The sequence below is a fragment of the Sus scrofa genome, chromosome 9 (assembly GCF_054392235.1).
Source record: "Sus scrofa isolate SSC_HxYL_T2T_F1_AM1 chromosome 9, Sscrofa_HxYL_maternal_Yorkshire_Landrace_v2.0, whole genome shotgun sequence".
NCBI classification, from domain to species: Eukaryota; Metazoa; Chordata; class Mammalia; order Artiodactyla; family Suidae; genus Sus; species Sus scrofa.
Genome location: NC_139391.1, coordinates 119755267 through 119772662, shown reverse-complemented (window position 1 = coordinate 119772662; position 17396 = coordinate 119755267). Strand labels below are relative to the sequence as shown.

General features: G+C 34.1%; 1 protein-coding gene across 4 annotated transcripts in view; it reads right to left on the bottom strand.

Moving 5' to 3' along the window:
• The window catches only part of SUCO (SUN domain containing ossification factor), a 91094-nt gene that overhangs the window by 34955 nt on the left and 38743 nt on the right, over positions 1-17396 (bottom strand). For 3 of the 4 annotated variants that reach the window (XM_084977614.1, XM_084977616.1, XM_084977615.1), the window contains exons 10-14: positions 10617-10724; positions 8442-8547; positions 5331-5386; positions 4630-4721; positions 3534-3599 (exon numbers count right to left, since the gene is read on the bottom strand). In XM_084977614.1, the coding sequence (XP_084833740.1) occupies positions 3534-3599; positions 4630-4721; positions 5331-5386; positions 8442-8547; positions 10617-10724 (428 nt within the window). Of the gene's footprint in view, positions 1-3533; positions 3600-4629; positions 4722-5330; positions 5387-5592; positions 5614-8441; positions 8548-10616; positions 10725-17396 lie in introns of all 4 variants that reach the window. The other variant, XM_003357538.5, reaches the window with a different exon arrangement.

Sequence of the window (17396 nt, the reverse complement as noted above, 5' to 3'; positions counted from 1 at the left end):
TTGGAATCAAGTCTATATTCTAAGTTCCTTTTGTTTCAAAGGGCAATCTTACCTCATATTTCAACTTTCTGCATTTAAATTTTTGGTATTATTATTATTGAATTTTTAAAAAATTCCATATCTATTAATCTGTGTAAAGTAAGTAGCTTTAGAATATTAAAAAAAGTATTAATTTTTAACCTAAATTTTAATATTAGTGCTTACAATAAGGAAGATTTATACTAGCTATCATTTTAAAATATTGTTTATTATCATCTTTAAGGGGGCCACTTGGTAACAAAAGCAGAATCTGGCAAATTTCTTCTTTCTCAGCCCATCTAACCTATAAGAAATAATCCTGCTATGTTCACAGAACACTGCCAAAGGAAGTCTTTTCTTTTTTTTTTCTTTTTTTTTTTTTGTCGTTTGAGAGAAAGCAGCTTTGTGAACTTTCTGACCATTCTCAATTTGCATTCAAGTGCATGACTGCTTGTCAAGATAATCTGAAAAGCCTTTAGAAAGGCTAAAGGGTAAAGTAATAATTTGGAATACAGTGCCAAACTAGATACCTGTCCTTAATTTCTCCTGGATTAGTCAACTTCTTTATCTGTAGGTTGGGCAGCTCATCCTATCCCACCCCATTCCATTAGGAATGAAATTCTCCTAGGGACCAAATATCAACATTTTATACTCAGTCTCCAGCATACCAATGGCTCTATTTGATGCAGAAAACATACTGCCTATGCTACAACACAAGACAAACCAACAAAAAAAATTACTTCCTCCCATGTGTACTGAGCAGCTACCTCTGCAGCATGCTGACCTTCATTCTCTTTTCATTCTAGGACCTTAAAATATATACATTCATAAAAAATACTCTGACTTAAAACAAAAACCATACTTTGTCTTAAACATACAAAAATAGAAACCTGGCCTTTAGCAAATCAGATGATTCTAATAAAATGCAGAACACATTTAGGAGTAAAGGCAGACTTGTAAGAATATTAAAGCAGAGAGTGGTCTGGAAGACCCACATGACCAAGCACAAGGAAAGTAGAGTGATATGAAGAATTTCTGTTGAAGTAAAATATTTAAATATTCTGGTTCAAGAATGTAAACAAAAGACTCAGGTAGAAGAGTGGCCAGAACTGGCATATACAGCAAAGTCAAGAATGCTGCTCTGAGACTCCCTTTCTGGCAGTTCAATAAATTACATAATATCAAAGATGTTTAAATATGCAGCATGCACGCTCTCTGATAACCAAGTCCCATTGGAAGCATCATACTCTGATATGTCCTATGACTACTAATTGCTCAACTGCAAAGGAAAAAAAGTTTCTTTTTAGATTAAAGCAAGAGAATTCTGTTTTGGAGACACTACTTTAAGTATTAAAAATAAATAAGGTTCAAAATTGACCAATTTAAAGCTAATTTAGAAAGTGGTGAGGATTATAGTCAAAATCAGACATTCTAGTGTCAGAGACTAGCCCTTTGGCCTGATTGCACACTGCTATTTACTCCTTAAAGTTACATCACACTGGACGTAGTAGCTAGGTCAGGCTTAAAACCAGTCCTAGATTCATCAGAGAAAACTAGAAGGACAGATACAGGTATAGAAGGCAGCAGTGTTAGGTCATGCCTACAAGTTTTATGACAACAAAGTCTTATCATCCAGCAACTGCCACCTCTCTTGTTCTCAAACTTCAAGAAATGGAGATCTTTTTAAACTCTTATTTTTCATGCCTAAGCTCAAGTGACATCCTCCTACCCATCTTGTCTCACTATACAAAATCTTTCAACATCTAAAACACTGGAAGGGAAATGGTCGACCCTTCCACAGAGCCACAAAATGAAAAATAAATGATGTGTTACCAAGAAATACACCTTCAAGGAAAAAAGATTCAAAAAGTAGAATCTAAAAAGATTCTATGTATCACTGTAAGAGAAATGATTACAAGTAGGGACTGAAAAGGTTTTAATGTGAACTTGGAGTTAATTCCATAGGAAGATAGAAAAAGAAAGCTGTATCAACAGAGTTTACTTTTATCTAAAACTATATTAAATCATTACTTCCTAAGGTGCTCCTTCCTTTCCAGTAACCACCGGAAGCTAGGGGAACTTTTAGTCAGGGGCTATTTTCTGACGCTATAAAATAATGATGCCTCCTCACAGCTAATACAGCATTACTGAGCTATGATTTGATGACTATTATATAACATAGAATGTTTTATTACAAATTTAAGGACATGAACAGTATTAATATCCAGATAGATAAAACAATTACGTTCACTCCTAAAAGACTACACTCCATAGCAGTGAATGAGGCACCTGTTTTTAATATCATCACCAGCTAGCTACAGCTAAAGCATCTTACTTAAAAACTGTCAGTAATACCTAAAAAGTCAGTTGATGAGCAATAGAATAAAACAAAATATATTGAGCTAATCTGTAACAAAGTTAATTACTTAAAAGCATTCCCTTTATGCAGGTATTTTTAACACTCTTCTTCCTATTCCTTAAAAAGTCCACTGAAATCTATAGTTTTCTATGGTGAGGACGATGGGAAGGGAAAAAAGAAAAAATGAAAACAAAGAGATGTGACTCAACTCCATATACTGTAGTCACCCAAATATCTACCTAAGTATATGTACTACTGGTTGAGTATCTTAAAAAGCTATAAGGACAATGTACACTGTGAGACCATGATTCAAGCAATTCAACTCACTAAGCTCAATAAGAGAAATGCATAAACAAATAGTCTTCTATTTTACTAAAATTTACTTTCATTAAATTCAATTATTAATCTCCAAATAAAAAGAAAACTCTTCCCGGTAAATTCTATATTCTTCAGGAATAACCAAAAATAACAAACATTAAAATATACCTACCTGCATTCTAAGAGTAAAAATAAAGTGCCAGTTGGTAATGGTCTTTCCACACATCTACTTAGCTAGCCTGCCACTAAGTTCAGATAGTAAGTTTGCATAATAAATGAAACAATTAGTATCTTAGTCACTGAATTTTTACTTTACAAAGAGTATATTATTTTTACTATTATTGTTACTGCTTAGGAATCATTACTATGAATTAAAACAGTCTTTATGTTCCCATATACTAACAACTCCTCATTTGGTAGGATTTCACTGATGTGCACCAATTCTAAACTAACTCCTTTCCCACCCAGTATTACTACCTAGATACTCTTACTCATAAGAGTAAGGTCTAGGACCTCTTTAAAAATTCTTTCCCAAAGTAAATTCATAGTCTATTCTTCACTCTAAAGAATTCGCCTAAAAATATGTGTTTCATTATAGTAGAAGAACCAAAATGTGCCTGTATTTTTCCCTCTCTTCCTTCTTTTCATCTACTCTTTCTATTTTATTCCCAGAGAAATACTTTCCAATAGCCAGCACCTTTGATTTCAACTCAAAGTTTAATACTGGGCATAAGAGCCTCCTAAACTGTAAGTATTACAACAAAATGTCCACATGTGCCAGGAAAAAAAAAAGCTGAGAAATATTTGAAAAATGACTAGCAAAACCCAAAATACTCACTTGTAGCAGAACCAAGAAGGTTTTTTGAGGATTTATCCTCCCCAGTATTATAATCCAGTGGGTAATCTGTTTAAAAAGGAAAATGAAGGTAATAAGTTTAAAAACTCAAATTATGTCCTGCCAAAGTCAGCTGGCATTTAAAACAATTTTATACTATTCAGTATACATCTAAAACATGATCATAAAAGGTAAACAAGGAGTTCCCGTTGTGGCTCAGTGGGTCCATGAGGATGCATCATGGGTCCTGGCCTCGCTCAGTGGGTTAAGGATCCTGCGTTACTGAGCAGTGTAGGTTTCAGATGCAGCTTGGCTCTTGTGTTGCTGTGGCTGGCAGTTCCAGATCTGATTTGACCCCTAGCCTGGGAATTTCCATATGCCACAGATGCAGTCCTAAAAAAAAAAGAAAAACAAGTGAGAAAATGAAATTCACAAGCTATTCACCAAACAGATAAATAAACCACAGAAAATATTTCTACTGCTTACCAAAGTTTTAATCACATTTGTAACATTTTTATTCAAGCTTTCAATGTACTTTATCAACCGCTAGCTAATGTCTTCACTTATAAGAAAAGTGAAGAAGGGGAAATTTTAGATTTTTCAGACTATGGTATAAGACATCTTAAAACAAGAACTTGATGTAGAAATGGAGGGTATCATAAAGCCTTCTCCTACCTCTTCAAGTTCATAGGAATTTCTCAGAGGCTCAGACCTCAATATGTCTGCTCTTAGGCTGAAGGCAAATCAAAGAAATTAATGCTTATTTCTACTATTTCAATTACCTTTTAAGAGTAATAGGTTTTGGGCCTGGCTTAGGGAAATAATCAAAATTTATAGCACTGATGTTATGGATGGGAGTTCCAGACACAAATAACTGGTTGACAGACTTGGAAAACAGCCCTACTTACAAAGCAGCAAATCATTTTAGAAAATAGGTTTAAGAAAAACTTAGTTATTAGGGTTAAAAAACAAGGAGAAAACTAGGTCTAAAGACAACTGTGAAATAGCTTTTTTTTAAGTGACCTCTAGTTACCCATTACCATTAGATTTTAAAAAGCAAAAGAATATACATAACGGTCAATGTTTTAACATCACCTACCATAGTCCTCATCAAATAGTTCTTGACGTTCTGACTGATACTGGGAATCGGCAATCTCTTCATATTCTTCCACCATGCTAGTGCCAAATACCCTATTAACAACAATTTCATTAAAGACTTTCAAAACCAGTTGTTAAGACTTGTCTATTCGGAATAAATGACAAAATATAATAATTTTGGTTTTTTGAAAGTCATTAACTTCTAAGACCCCAAATAATGACTTTCTCAATTCATTGTTTCCATTAAAATGTTATTCTACTTAAGGCATTTAAAAATATAATGACCAAGTCTTGTATCAGTCTAAAATGTTTCCATATATTATCATCACAGCAAGCAAACTAAACAGAACATACAAGATGAAGGTTCTTTTTTCTTAATAGAGAAAATTTTTACTTTTCTAAAACATATTCAAGAACAAAAAGGTTTTGCGCTTATATTTCTATGGTATTAACTTCAAGCAGTAGAAAATTATTTATTTTAAATATACTGTTTTGTTTTTTTTTTTCCTTTGGCCGCACCCCAGCATGCAGAAGTTTCCAGACCAGGGATCCAACACAAGCCACAACAATGATAAGCCACAGTGGTGACAAGGCCAAATCTTTTAACTGCGAGGACTCTAGGGAACTCCTAATATGTTAAAATTTTTATGTATCCCTTTTTTCTTTTTAAATCATTCAGTAAATTTTTCTCTTCTGTATTACCTTATAAGGCTTAATGGACAAAAGTGCTCTGATCCAAAATGTGATACCAACTCTACCTGAAGAATAAAAAAGCACATGAAATGAGAAGTCTGCACAGTGCATGTGAGAGTATCTAACCATATACTCAGTTTTTTCATGGTAACATTTCTAAAAATAAAGTCCTTACTTCCCCAAAAATCAGTATGTATAAAGCTTTGCTTTTTGCCATGCAGTAATATGCCATGCCCTGTTATTCAATATTGCAAAAGAGAGGGTTGCTAACCTTTATGTACTTGATGAACATCTGAAGCAAGAGAAAGGAAAAGAAAAAGAAATCAGTTCCAAAGTCTGATAACATGCCATAAGCAACATTTAATATTTGTAAATTATACTGTATGATTAAAGTATAGAAAGCAATGTACTGTGATGGATAACATTGTAGTACTCTTTTCTAAAAAATTTTTGTATTACAGTTGATTCACAATGTTTTGTCAACATTGTAGTATAGTACTCTTACTTCTTCGCAGAAACCAAAGCAATTATTTCAATTTTTACCAACACAACTAGAAAGTACAGTCTAACTGTAATGAAATAAATTAACTTCAACCTAAAATTCACTGCTGCTATTTTATTTATTCATTAGATACGAAAGCATTTTAAAATTAATAAAGAATACCTAGAAATAACCTGTCATATTACTTTGAACACTGTAGATATATATCATATATAACTACATCCAAACTTATATATTGATACATGTGGCTATGCATATCTATCAATGTACATATTGATAAAAAAAATAAGTAGCATAATGTGAAATAATTATTATTGCACTATATTATATACAAACTCTTTTAGGGAAAGCATGAATTCCTGATGTGCTCTGTTATTTCAAGTATAACTTAGAGAACTAGAAGATATTTATCTTTTTTTTTTCAATCTTTTTAGGGCCACACCCTCAGCATATGGAAGTTCCCAAGCTAGGGGTCTAATTGGCACTGTAGCTACTGGCCTACACCAGCCATAGCCAATGCAGGATCCCAGCCACATCCGTGACCTACACCATAGTTCACGGCAACAAAAAATCCTTAACCCACTGAGCGAGGCAAAGGACTGAACCCACGTCTTCATGGATACTAGTTGGGTTCATTATCACTGACCCACGACGGGAACTCCTAGAAGACATTTATCAATCCACTTCTAACATATAAAAAGGACTTTGTAATTGGGGTTTAGTTCTTTCAGGTTAAAGAAAATCCAGGTAAACTCACATAATATTTATCACTATAAAATGAGAATTAGAATTAAACGTTTTTAGGGCTTCCTATCGTGGCTCAGCAGTTAATGAACCCAACTAGTATCTACGAGGACGTGGATTTGGTCCCTGGCCTCGCTCACTGCATTAATGACCTGGCATTGCCATGAGCTGTGGTATAGGTCACAGACACGGCTCAGACCTGGTGTTGCTGTGGCATTAGCCAGTGGCTATAGCTCCGATCTGACCCTTAGCCTGGGAACTTCCATGTGCCGCATCCCTAGCCCTAAAAAAGAAAAAATAAAGTCAATGTTTTTGATTTTTAGTCTAAATTCTACCAAAAAAAAAAGGCTTTTAAGAAAACCAATCATCAAAATGCTTATAGTCTTCCATCAAAAAAAAAAAAAAAAAAAAAAAAGACCAAGTAGGGAGTTTTATAAGGGATTTTTTTATATCACCATAAAATTCACTTCCATTGTTAACAAAGTAGATGATACAAAGAATGATTCTCTGAACTATTTCATAACATATTGTCTTAATTGTAAAATTAGGTACCTGCTAAATTACTTTTAACATTTTTTTACTCACCACAGGGTAGAAATTGTGCTATAAAAAAGGTCATTTACTAATTGTTTCGGTATTCACTCTAAAAAAAATTGAAAATGGGAGTTGCCGTCATGGCTCAGTGGTTAATGAACCTGACTAGTATCTGTGAGGACTCGGGTTCGATCCCTGGCCTTTCTCAGTGGGTTAAGGATCCGGCGTTGCCGTGAGCTGTGGTGTAGGTCACTGACTCGGCTAGGATCTGGCATTGCTATGACTGTGACATAGGCCATTGGCTACAGCTGCAATTTGACCCCTAGCATGGGAACTTCCACATGACGTGGGTAGGGCCCTAAAAAGACAAAAAGAAAAAGAAAAAAAGAAACTGAATATATTCTTTTATTTTTCTGAACACTTGTTGAAACACTGAGAATATCAACTGTACTTTAAAAACAGAATTTAGCATTTTTATACTGAGACTACAAGTTTTATACTGAATACTACAAGTTTATCCATTTACAGAAGCCAATTTAATACATGCTTTAAAAAAGGGACAGAAAGTAAAATCCCAAAAGACAATTAGGTAGCTGTAAGTTTTCACATCTAAAAGAAAAGATTAGAAAGAAAATAGAGCTGCTGTCATTCCAAAAGGCTGTATTATTAACACAGCTGTACTTTAAAAGTATGGCTATATTATTTTAAAGAAAAAAAAGAGGAAATGAGAGGAATAGGAAATTCCCATATTTTGTCTAAATCAAATTCAAGATTGATTAATTTTACTTTGGTAGATAATTCTACCTCTACATTAGTAGAGGAAGCAGCAGGAATACTGAATTTAAGTGGTTAAAACTTTATGCAAAATTGTTATTCTGACATACTATTGCACTTAAATACACAAAAGGCAAAAAGCTATGACAAACAATTGGATATTAAAATGGAAATGATCTTAACAATCAGTTTCTAATAAGAAATGAACCTGCTATAAGACTTTGGGCACTAACTGATTTGAATTTTAAAATAGAAAGAAATATACTATGAAGATGACATTTTATATCAACTCAAAAAACCTTAAGAGTTTTAACTTGGAATTTCATTAGAGCCAAAGACAGCAAAAAAAAAAAAGGCCTGGGTTTCCAGTTATACAAAATGGAATGTATTAATATTTGTCCCATAAAATAATATGTTCAAGTAAGAACTGTTTTATTTAAAGGAATATTGCAGGAAATTTCCTCTTAATTTCTCTTATTTCTAAGCAGGTGAGGTAATAAGCTACAGAGTATGAAGAGCTGGTATGTTTTCATTATAGCACCTAGTTTCATATATATAAAGATTACCTTCACATATTTTGCATACATCTGTTCATCTAAAGGGAAACTCTGGACATTCCTCTCATCTCTACCATGGAAAGTACCCAGCTTGATCCACTTACTTGTGGGGTACCTAGAAAACAGAAAATATATTCTTTTTTTCAAAATCATAAATCACACATTGAGAGGTTTCAGCACATTTTCAAAAGATATCCTGAGCATTTTTTTCTTCTCTAGATAAACATACGCACATAACAAAGTTTAAATATGAGTTAAGTATTGAGTTAAGGAAACACATTTTCTTTTCCAACTAAACTCTGACAGGTTCCTTGTTATGAGAAAAAAACTGTCTTAAAAAACCACACCATTAGAATAGAATGCAAGACAAGGGAAAGACAAAAGTAGGACCAGGACAGCTTCTTGGGATTTTGGAAAGAGCTTCCAAGTAATCTGGAGGTTTTAAAACAGAAAGCAGCCAAGAGATTGTTTTGGAAGAATGAAGTACTACTCTTTACACACCAGTAAGTGTGTGATGACTTATACTTTTATATAAAGTATAAGTACTGGGAGAAAGGGAAACAGAAAAGAATCCTTTATTATCTACCATATTTGAATTTCACAGATCATACCTGCTGTTCCTCCTTTAAAAGAAATCTAATACACAAGAGCCCCCAAACTATTATTTTTGCTTACTACCATATTTAATGAATCCCTCAAAGCAATGAGTGGTCCCTTACTACATTAAACTTAAAAAATATACTGTAACTTGTAGAGCTGAACATGTCCATTTGACATATATGACAATTACAGCTTACAGAAAAGGAAATGACCTTAGCAAGGTTAGCAAAAGAAAAAAATGAATTCTTAGATCTTGAGGATTCATTTCAAAAACTGTATATATGCAATGCTAGCGTGGAGTAGACAAAGAACACCACAGCAAACCCTTAATATCAAGAGAAGAATGATTAAATAAATAACAGCATCCTTCATGGTAGATCATGGGCATGCCAAACACTTATGGAATGAATAAACACCTCCATGGGCAGGAAAATACAAAGTACTCATTAAAAATTATGTATTTTGGAGTTCCCGTCGTGGTGCAATGGTTAACAAATCCGACTAGGAATCACGAGGTTGCAGGTTTGATCCCCGGACTCGCTCACTGGGTTAAGGATCTGGCGTTGCTGGGAGCTGTGGTGTAGGTCATAGATGTGGCTCAGATCCCGCATTGCTCTATGGCTGAGGCATAGTCGGGTGGCTACAGCTCTGATTCGACCCCTAGCCTGGGACCCTCCATATGCCTCGGTTGTGGCCCTAAAAAAAAAACAAAAAAAAGTGTTTTAAACACAAAAGGATATTCTCAAGATGTAAGCATTGAAAAATGATTTTCTAGTAGAATTATAAATATATAAATCTGTAGGAAAGACTGTAAGGACCATATAAAAATGCTAATACAGTTATCTTTGGTGGAGAGGACTGGGGTTCTCTACCAAATTCCTTATATGTTTATTTCTTTCATAAAAACACACACACCAAAGGTTTTAAAATATACTATAACAAAGATATACTTCATGATATAAAATGAGGTACTAATGTATGTTTTTAATTTTAAAAGGAAATGTTTGGAAGCAATAGAGCATAATAGTTACAAGTAAGCACTTTAGAGTCATACTGATCTATATTTGCATCTTGGTGTCCAACTCACAAGTCATGTGACCTAGACAAGCTACTCAATCTCTCCTACTGTTTCCTCATCTCATAAGGGAAAAACATCAGAGAATTGCTATATTATAAGGTGTGCTTGTTTTTTTTTTTTTTTTTTTTTTTTTGCTTTTTAGGGCTTCACTCGCAGCACGTGGAGGTTTCCAGGCTAGGGGTCGAATTGGAGCTACAGCTGCCGGCCTACACCACAGCTCCCAGCAACGCCAGATCCTTAACCCACTGACTAAGGCCAGAGATCAAACCCACAGCTTCATGGTTCCTAGTCAGATTCGTTTCTGCTGCACCACAACAGGAACTCCGTAACTACTACATAAGTTAATGGAAGTAAACTGATTAGCAAGTGCCTGCCCTACAGTAATATTATTATTGTTCTTACAAATTGATTAAAATACAAAATAAAGTTTTAAAATGTGACCCATTTTAAAATTTTTACTCTGAAGATTCAACATAAACTCTGTAGAAACAAGCTTTGTAATTTACCTGTCACTGATAGAAACCAGAAAATCCTTAGGAGTAGACGAGAATAACTCATAATTTGCAATATCAAGCTGTTTTACTTGAATTGGCTCACAAAGTTCAATAACAAACCTTTAAAAAGAACACAAGAAAATTATTTAAATAAACCAACCAAAATGACAGTTCATATTAAACATACTATTAACAGTTTACATAAACTAGACTTCCATTAAGTTACTCATTAGAAAATTTAAGGAAGAAAGTTCACAGCCTTAGTTATATACAAGAAAGTATTAACTTTCCCAAGCATCTCATTGGTGAGAAAAAAAAGATACTGATTTTGTCCTATAATATTTTTCTAAAAGATTCTTTAATGACAAAGCTCATTCATGGCAAAGGAATGACTTGACTAAGAACAGCTAATAAGAGTATAACCTGACTAGTCCAGAGGGCAGTTTGGCCATACTGTCTCAAAAGGAACCACAGCCTTTGATTAAGCAATATATTTTTAGAAATGTAATTGAAGGACACATGGTTCCAAACAATCACCTTTATATATACATCCTAATATATCAAAGCACAGTTTATAAGAACAGGGGAAAAAAAGTCAACCAAGATGTTTAGTACAGGGGGGTGGGGGGATGTGCTTGGGCTGTGGGATGGAAATCCTGTGAAATCAGATTGTTATGATCATTATACAACTGCAGATGTGATAAATTCATTTGAGTAATGAAAAAAAAAAGATGTTTAGTACAGAAGATTGATTAACAAATGATGGCTCCTCAGACAATCCAATACCAAATAGCTATTAAAAATGTTACTAGGAACTAGACATTATACTTACATAAGAATCTAGAAAATATAAACTAATATATAGTGACAGAAAACAGGGAGTTCCCGTCGTGGCGCAATGGTTAACGAATCCGACTAGGAACCATGAGGTTGCAGGTTCGGTCCCTGCCCTTGCTCAGTGGGTTAAGGATCCGGCGTTGCTGTGAGCTGTGGTGTAGGTTGCAGACGCAGCTTGGATCCCCCGCTGCTGTGGCTCTGGCGTAGGCTGGCAGCTACAGTTCCGATTAGACCCCTAGCCTGGGAACCTCCATATGCCACGGGAGCAGCCCAAGAAATGGCAAAAAGACAAAGAAAAAAAAAAAGAAAGAAAGAAAACAGTTCTGTAATTGCTATAGAGATAAGGGCTGGGAGGGAAAAATTATAAAAGGACATGAGGAAACTTTGGGGGATGGATATGTTTATTATCTTTATTGCGGTGATGGTTTCATAGATGTATACATATAAAAATTTATCATATTGTACACTTTAATATTTTACAATGTATTTTACATGTAGTTTTTATGTCAATTATGCCTCAATAAAGGTTTGGGACTGGCATTGCACACTGAGGTATATGGAATGACTGGACGATGGGGACCCGCTATATGGCACAAGGATCTCTATCCAATAATTTTGTGATTATTTATGTGGGAAGAGAATCTGAAAGAGAACAGATGTGTATTCATGTATAACTGAATCACTCTGTTATGTATCAAAAATTGTTACAACACTGTAAATCAACTATACTTCAATAAAACTAAAAAATGAAAAAAACACCACAATTATCCATTAAAAAAATACAACAAACTAATGAATAAAACAAAAAAGAAGCAGACTCACAGAAACAGAGAACAAATTAGTTGTTACCAGTGGAGGGGCAGTAAGGATAAAGAAGAAAAAAAGGGTTATTATGCAATGATATGAAATCATCTGTATGTGAAACTTTTGAAAAAATGATACTTGAGATACATATTGGTGAACATGGAAAGATGCCACAAAATACTGATGTTTAGGAAAAAAATTAAAAGTATAGTTCCATTTGTGTAAAATAAAACTTCATATAGCATGGAATTGGGGGAAAAGATATATTCATAACATCTAACACTGTAATCAATACTTTCATAAACTAATTTTATATCAAATGAGATTATATATACTAACAATTAAGTGCTTAATAAATCAAAAGCAGTAACATTAACATACTTTGTTCATTTTAGAGAGCAACAGAAGTGAGCAACAGCCATGATTCAGTGAAAAGCTCATGAAAAAAAGTAAACTAACATTTGCTAAATACTTACTCTCAGTCAGATACCATGTTAGGTAATTTATATCCATCCTTTGCTTTAATTCTTACAAAAGCAAGGGACATTACCTCCATTTTATAAAATCATTCAATAATCACAAATTGGTTGCTTCACATTGTCCCCTTCTTCCTTTTTAGTAACAAAACCTGGCCCTTGACTCCAAGATGTAGCTGAGCAAAGGCCATCCATTAAAGAATGTTTTTCCCAGTCTTGGCCGTTACTTGGAACATTACTTAGTTCCAGAAGATAGGATGTGAGCAAAAGTGTCCAGTGCAACTTCTGGGTCAGGTCTTTAAAAGGAAGTTGCCACCTCTCCATCTGCTTTCTCCTACCTTATACGCTAGAATGAGGATATGGTAGGGAAATAAATCATCTCAGCAATGCAGGCAGGGATAACATCTTCGGGATGGACAAAAAAAAAAAAAAATGACAGAAAGTATGTGGGTTCTTTAATTGTTCCGTTGCACCTCTGGACAACCTACCAGTTTTACTTTTTATGTCAGATAAAATTAAATATCTCTCTTATTTAAATCATGGTTATTTGGAGCAGAATCAAAAGCCCTAACTAATAGCCATTTAGCCAATAAGCAGTAATGCTAAAAGTCAAAACATACATCTATCTAGCTCCAAAGCCTAAACATTGTCCATACCACCACAACATCCTGGGAAGAGGGAACTAAAGAAAATTAGACTCAGACTTCGCTTCTTATTGACAATGGAGAAATAAATCTAAAAGAGCATTAAGAATAAAAAGCTAATTCTCCTCCCTTTTTTTTTTTTTTTTTTTTTTTGCATACAGTGCTCTCAATTTCTAAGACAGAAGCTATATTATTACCAATTAAAATAAGCTTTCATGAGAGTGCCCTGATAGCCCAGCAGTTTAGGACTCAGCGTTGTCATTGCTGTGGCTCAGGTTACTGCTATCACCTAGGTTCAATTCCTGGCTCAGGAACTTCCATATGCTGTAGTCACAGCCGAATAAATAAATTTAAAAAATTAAAAATAAAATAAGCTTTTGGGTAAATGTATTACCAGCTATAAGGAGTCAATTTACCAGGAAGATCTAACAATTTTAAACTTGTATGAAACTAATGAATAGATTCAATATATAAAATATTAGTATCTATGTATGTATAATTATTCCTCATGGAAATTCATTTTAAAATGCTCTTTCATCTTATTGCCTCATCTTTTGCTTTCTTAGAAGCAGAGAACACCATATGTCAATTAAGACAACTACATATAATGGCTAACAAAACTAATTTCTACATACTTTTCTTAATTATTTATAGGTCAGGAATTTTAAAAAGATCAGTAAAATAGCAGATCTAAACATAAGAGTAGTTTGATAAAATACCATGTACCAAAATTTAGATGATATGCCCATACTATCCAAAGCAATCTACAGATTCAATTCAATCCCTATCAAAAACACCAATGGCATTTTTCACAGAAGTAGAACAAATAACTTTAAAATTTATATGGAAACATAAAATGTCCCCAATAGCCAAAACAACCTTGAGAAAGAACGGAGCTGGAAGAATCATGTTTCCCAACTGCAGAGCTACAGTAATCAAAACAGTATGGTATGGGCAAAAAAACAGCCCAGAAATAAACCCATACACCTATGGTCAATTAATCTACAACAAAGGAGGCAAGACTACATAATGAAGAAAAGACAGTCTATTCAATAAGTGGTGCTGAGAAAACTGGGAAGCTATGTGTAAAAGAATGAAATTGAAACATTCTCTAATACCACATAGAGAAGGGAAATTTATAACCTTGAATGTGTATATTAGAAAAAAATTTTTTCTCTTTTTAGGGCTGCACCCATGGCATACAGAAGTTCCCAGGCTAGGGGCTGAATCAGAACTGCAGCTGCAAGCCTACACCACAGCCACGGCAACACCGGATCCAAACCACGTCTGCAACTGATGTCACAGCTTGCAGCAATGCCGGATCCTTAATGTTACCACTGAGCAAGACCAGGGTTTGAACCCTCATCCTCATGCACACATATCAGATTCTTAACCTGATGAGCCACACTACAGTAATGTCAAAATAAACTTTTTTTTTTTTGGTCTTTTTGCCATTTCTTGGGCTGCTCCCATGGCATATGGAGGTTCCCAGGCTAGGGGTCTAATGGGAGCTGTAGCTGCCAGCCTATGCCAGAGCCACAGCAACACGGGATCCAAGCCCATCTGCGACCTACACCACAGCTCACGGCAACGCCAGATCCTTAACCCACTGAGCAAGGGCAGGGATCAAACTCGCAACGTCATGGTTCCTAGTCAGATTCGTTAACCACTGCGCCATGACAGGAACTCCAAAATAAACTTTTTTTAAGTTCAAGAGACTAAATAAAGTACAAAATAATAGAAATTCAAGCATAAATCCATCAAACAGGAAAAAAAAAAAAAAAAACAAAACGAGATGGAATCAGTAAAGCTAAAATAGACTCCAACTTACAGGAAAAGGCATAAATTAAAATATTAGAAATTTTTTAAAAGAAAAAATCTTTAAAACAGAAAAGATTTTTAATAAGAGACTACCATAAACAACATTAATACAAAAATTTTCAAAATGGATTAAAAACAAATTCCTAGAAAATGTAACTTACCAAGAAGAAAACCTAGTCTTATAATCATTTCTTTTAAATGTAGTTTTTAAAGTTTCTCACCTATTCATACAAGTATAAAATAATGCATGCACAAGATTTATAGTAATTATCATAGCAAAATACTGTAAAAACCCAAATACCATCAGGAGAAGACAAGTTAAATACTTGTACAATCATATAATGGAATTTCATGCAGATATAAGAAAAAATGAGAAAGTTTTGTATGAATGAAACAGAAACATGACCAGATATTTTTATGTTAAAACTTAATTCAAGGTAAGAAATAGCATGTATAAAATGGTACTGTGAGAAACAAAAAATAAAACTGTATTTTTTTGCATAAAGAAACTAAAAATATATATAAAAATTTAACACTGAATAGGAAGATAGGTGACAAACTAGGAGGATTTTTCTCACTGTAACTCCCTTATCTCTTCTAAATATCTTTCAGAGTTTCAGGTATGTGCATGTACCACCTATTTTTTAAATCACCCACTTAATCTGATTTAAAATTAGTATCTTCCCATAGGCCCAAAAGGTTTTACAGTTGAGTTCCAACCTTAGAACATACTGAATCTTGAGAAAAAAAATAACAAAAGTGGAGATATCAGGCTCCTTGACTTCAGATTATATACTATAAAGCTACAAGTAATCAAAACAACATGGTACTGACACAAAAACAGACACACAGATCAATGAAACAGGATAGAAAGCTCAAAAATAAATCCATGTACTTATGATCAATTAATCCATGACAAGGAAGAATATACAATGGAGAAAAGGCAGTCTATTCAATAAGTGGTGCTGGAAAAACTCCACAGCTACATGTAAAAGAATGAGATTAGAGTATTTCCTCACACCATACAAAAATAAACTCAAAATAGATTAAAAACCTAAATGTAAAACCTGAAATCACAGAACTCCTAGAAAAGAACACAGGCAGAATACTCTTTGACCTAAATCACACCAATATTTCTTGAGATCTGTCTCCTAAGTTGAAGCCTTTGTACAGCAAAGACAACTATTGAATGGAAGAAAATATTTGCAAATGATATGATTGATAAAGGGTTAATATACAAAATTCACAAACAACTTATACAACCAATATCAAAAAAACCAAAGAACTCAATTTAAAAATGGGTAAAAGATCTGAATTGCCATTTTTCCAAGAATTTATACAGATGGCCAATAGGCACGTGAAAAATGCAACATATAACACATGTTGACAAGGATGTATAGAGAAGGGACCTTAGCACACAGTTGGTGGAACTGTAAATTGGTGCAGCCACTATTTAAAATGATATGGAGGCTCCTCAGAAAACTAAAATGAAAACTACCATATGATCCAGCAATTCCACTACTTAGTATACATCCAAAGAAAATAAGAACACTAATTCAAAAAGATACATGTAGCCCAATGTTCACAGCAGCATTATTTACAATAGCCAAGATTTGGAAGCAACATAAATTCCCATCAACGGATGAAGAGATAAGATGTGGCATACACACACAATGGAATATTAGCCATAAAAGAATGAAATTCTGCCATTTGCAACAATACAAATGGACTTAGAGCATACTGTGCTTAGTGAAATAAGTTAGAAAAAGATACAACACTCTATGCTATCACTTATATATGGAAACTAAAAAATAAAACAAACCAATGAATATAACACAAAAGAAACAGAATCACAGATAAAGAGAATAAACTCATGGTTAATAGCAGAGAGAGGGAAGAGGAGAGGCAAGATGGGGTATGAAATCAAGAAACAAACTACTACATATAAAATAAATAAGCAACAAAGATACACTGTGCAGCACAGGGAAATACAGTCATTATTTGTGTAATAACTTTAAAAGGAGTATAATCTATAAAAAAATTTTTTTTTTTTCTTTAGGACTGCACCTGCAGCATATGGAAGTTTTCAGGCTAGGGGTCAAATTGGAGCTGTAGCTGCCAGGCTACACCACAGTCACTGCAACTTGGGATCGAGACAAGCGTGCAACCCACACCATAGCTAGCAGCAATGCCAGATCCTTAACCCAGTG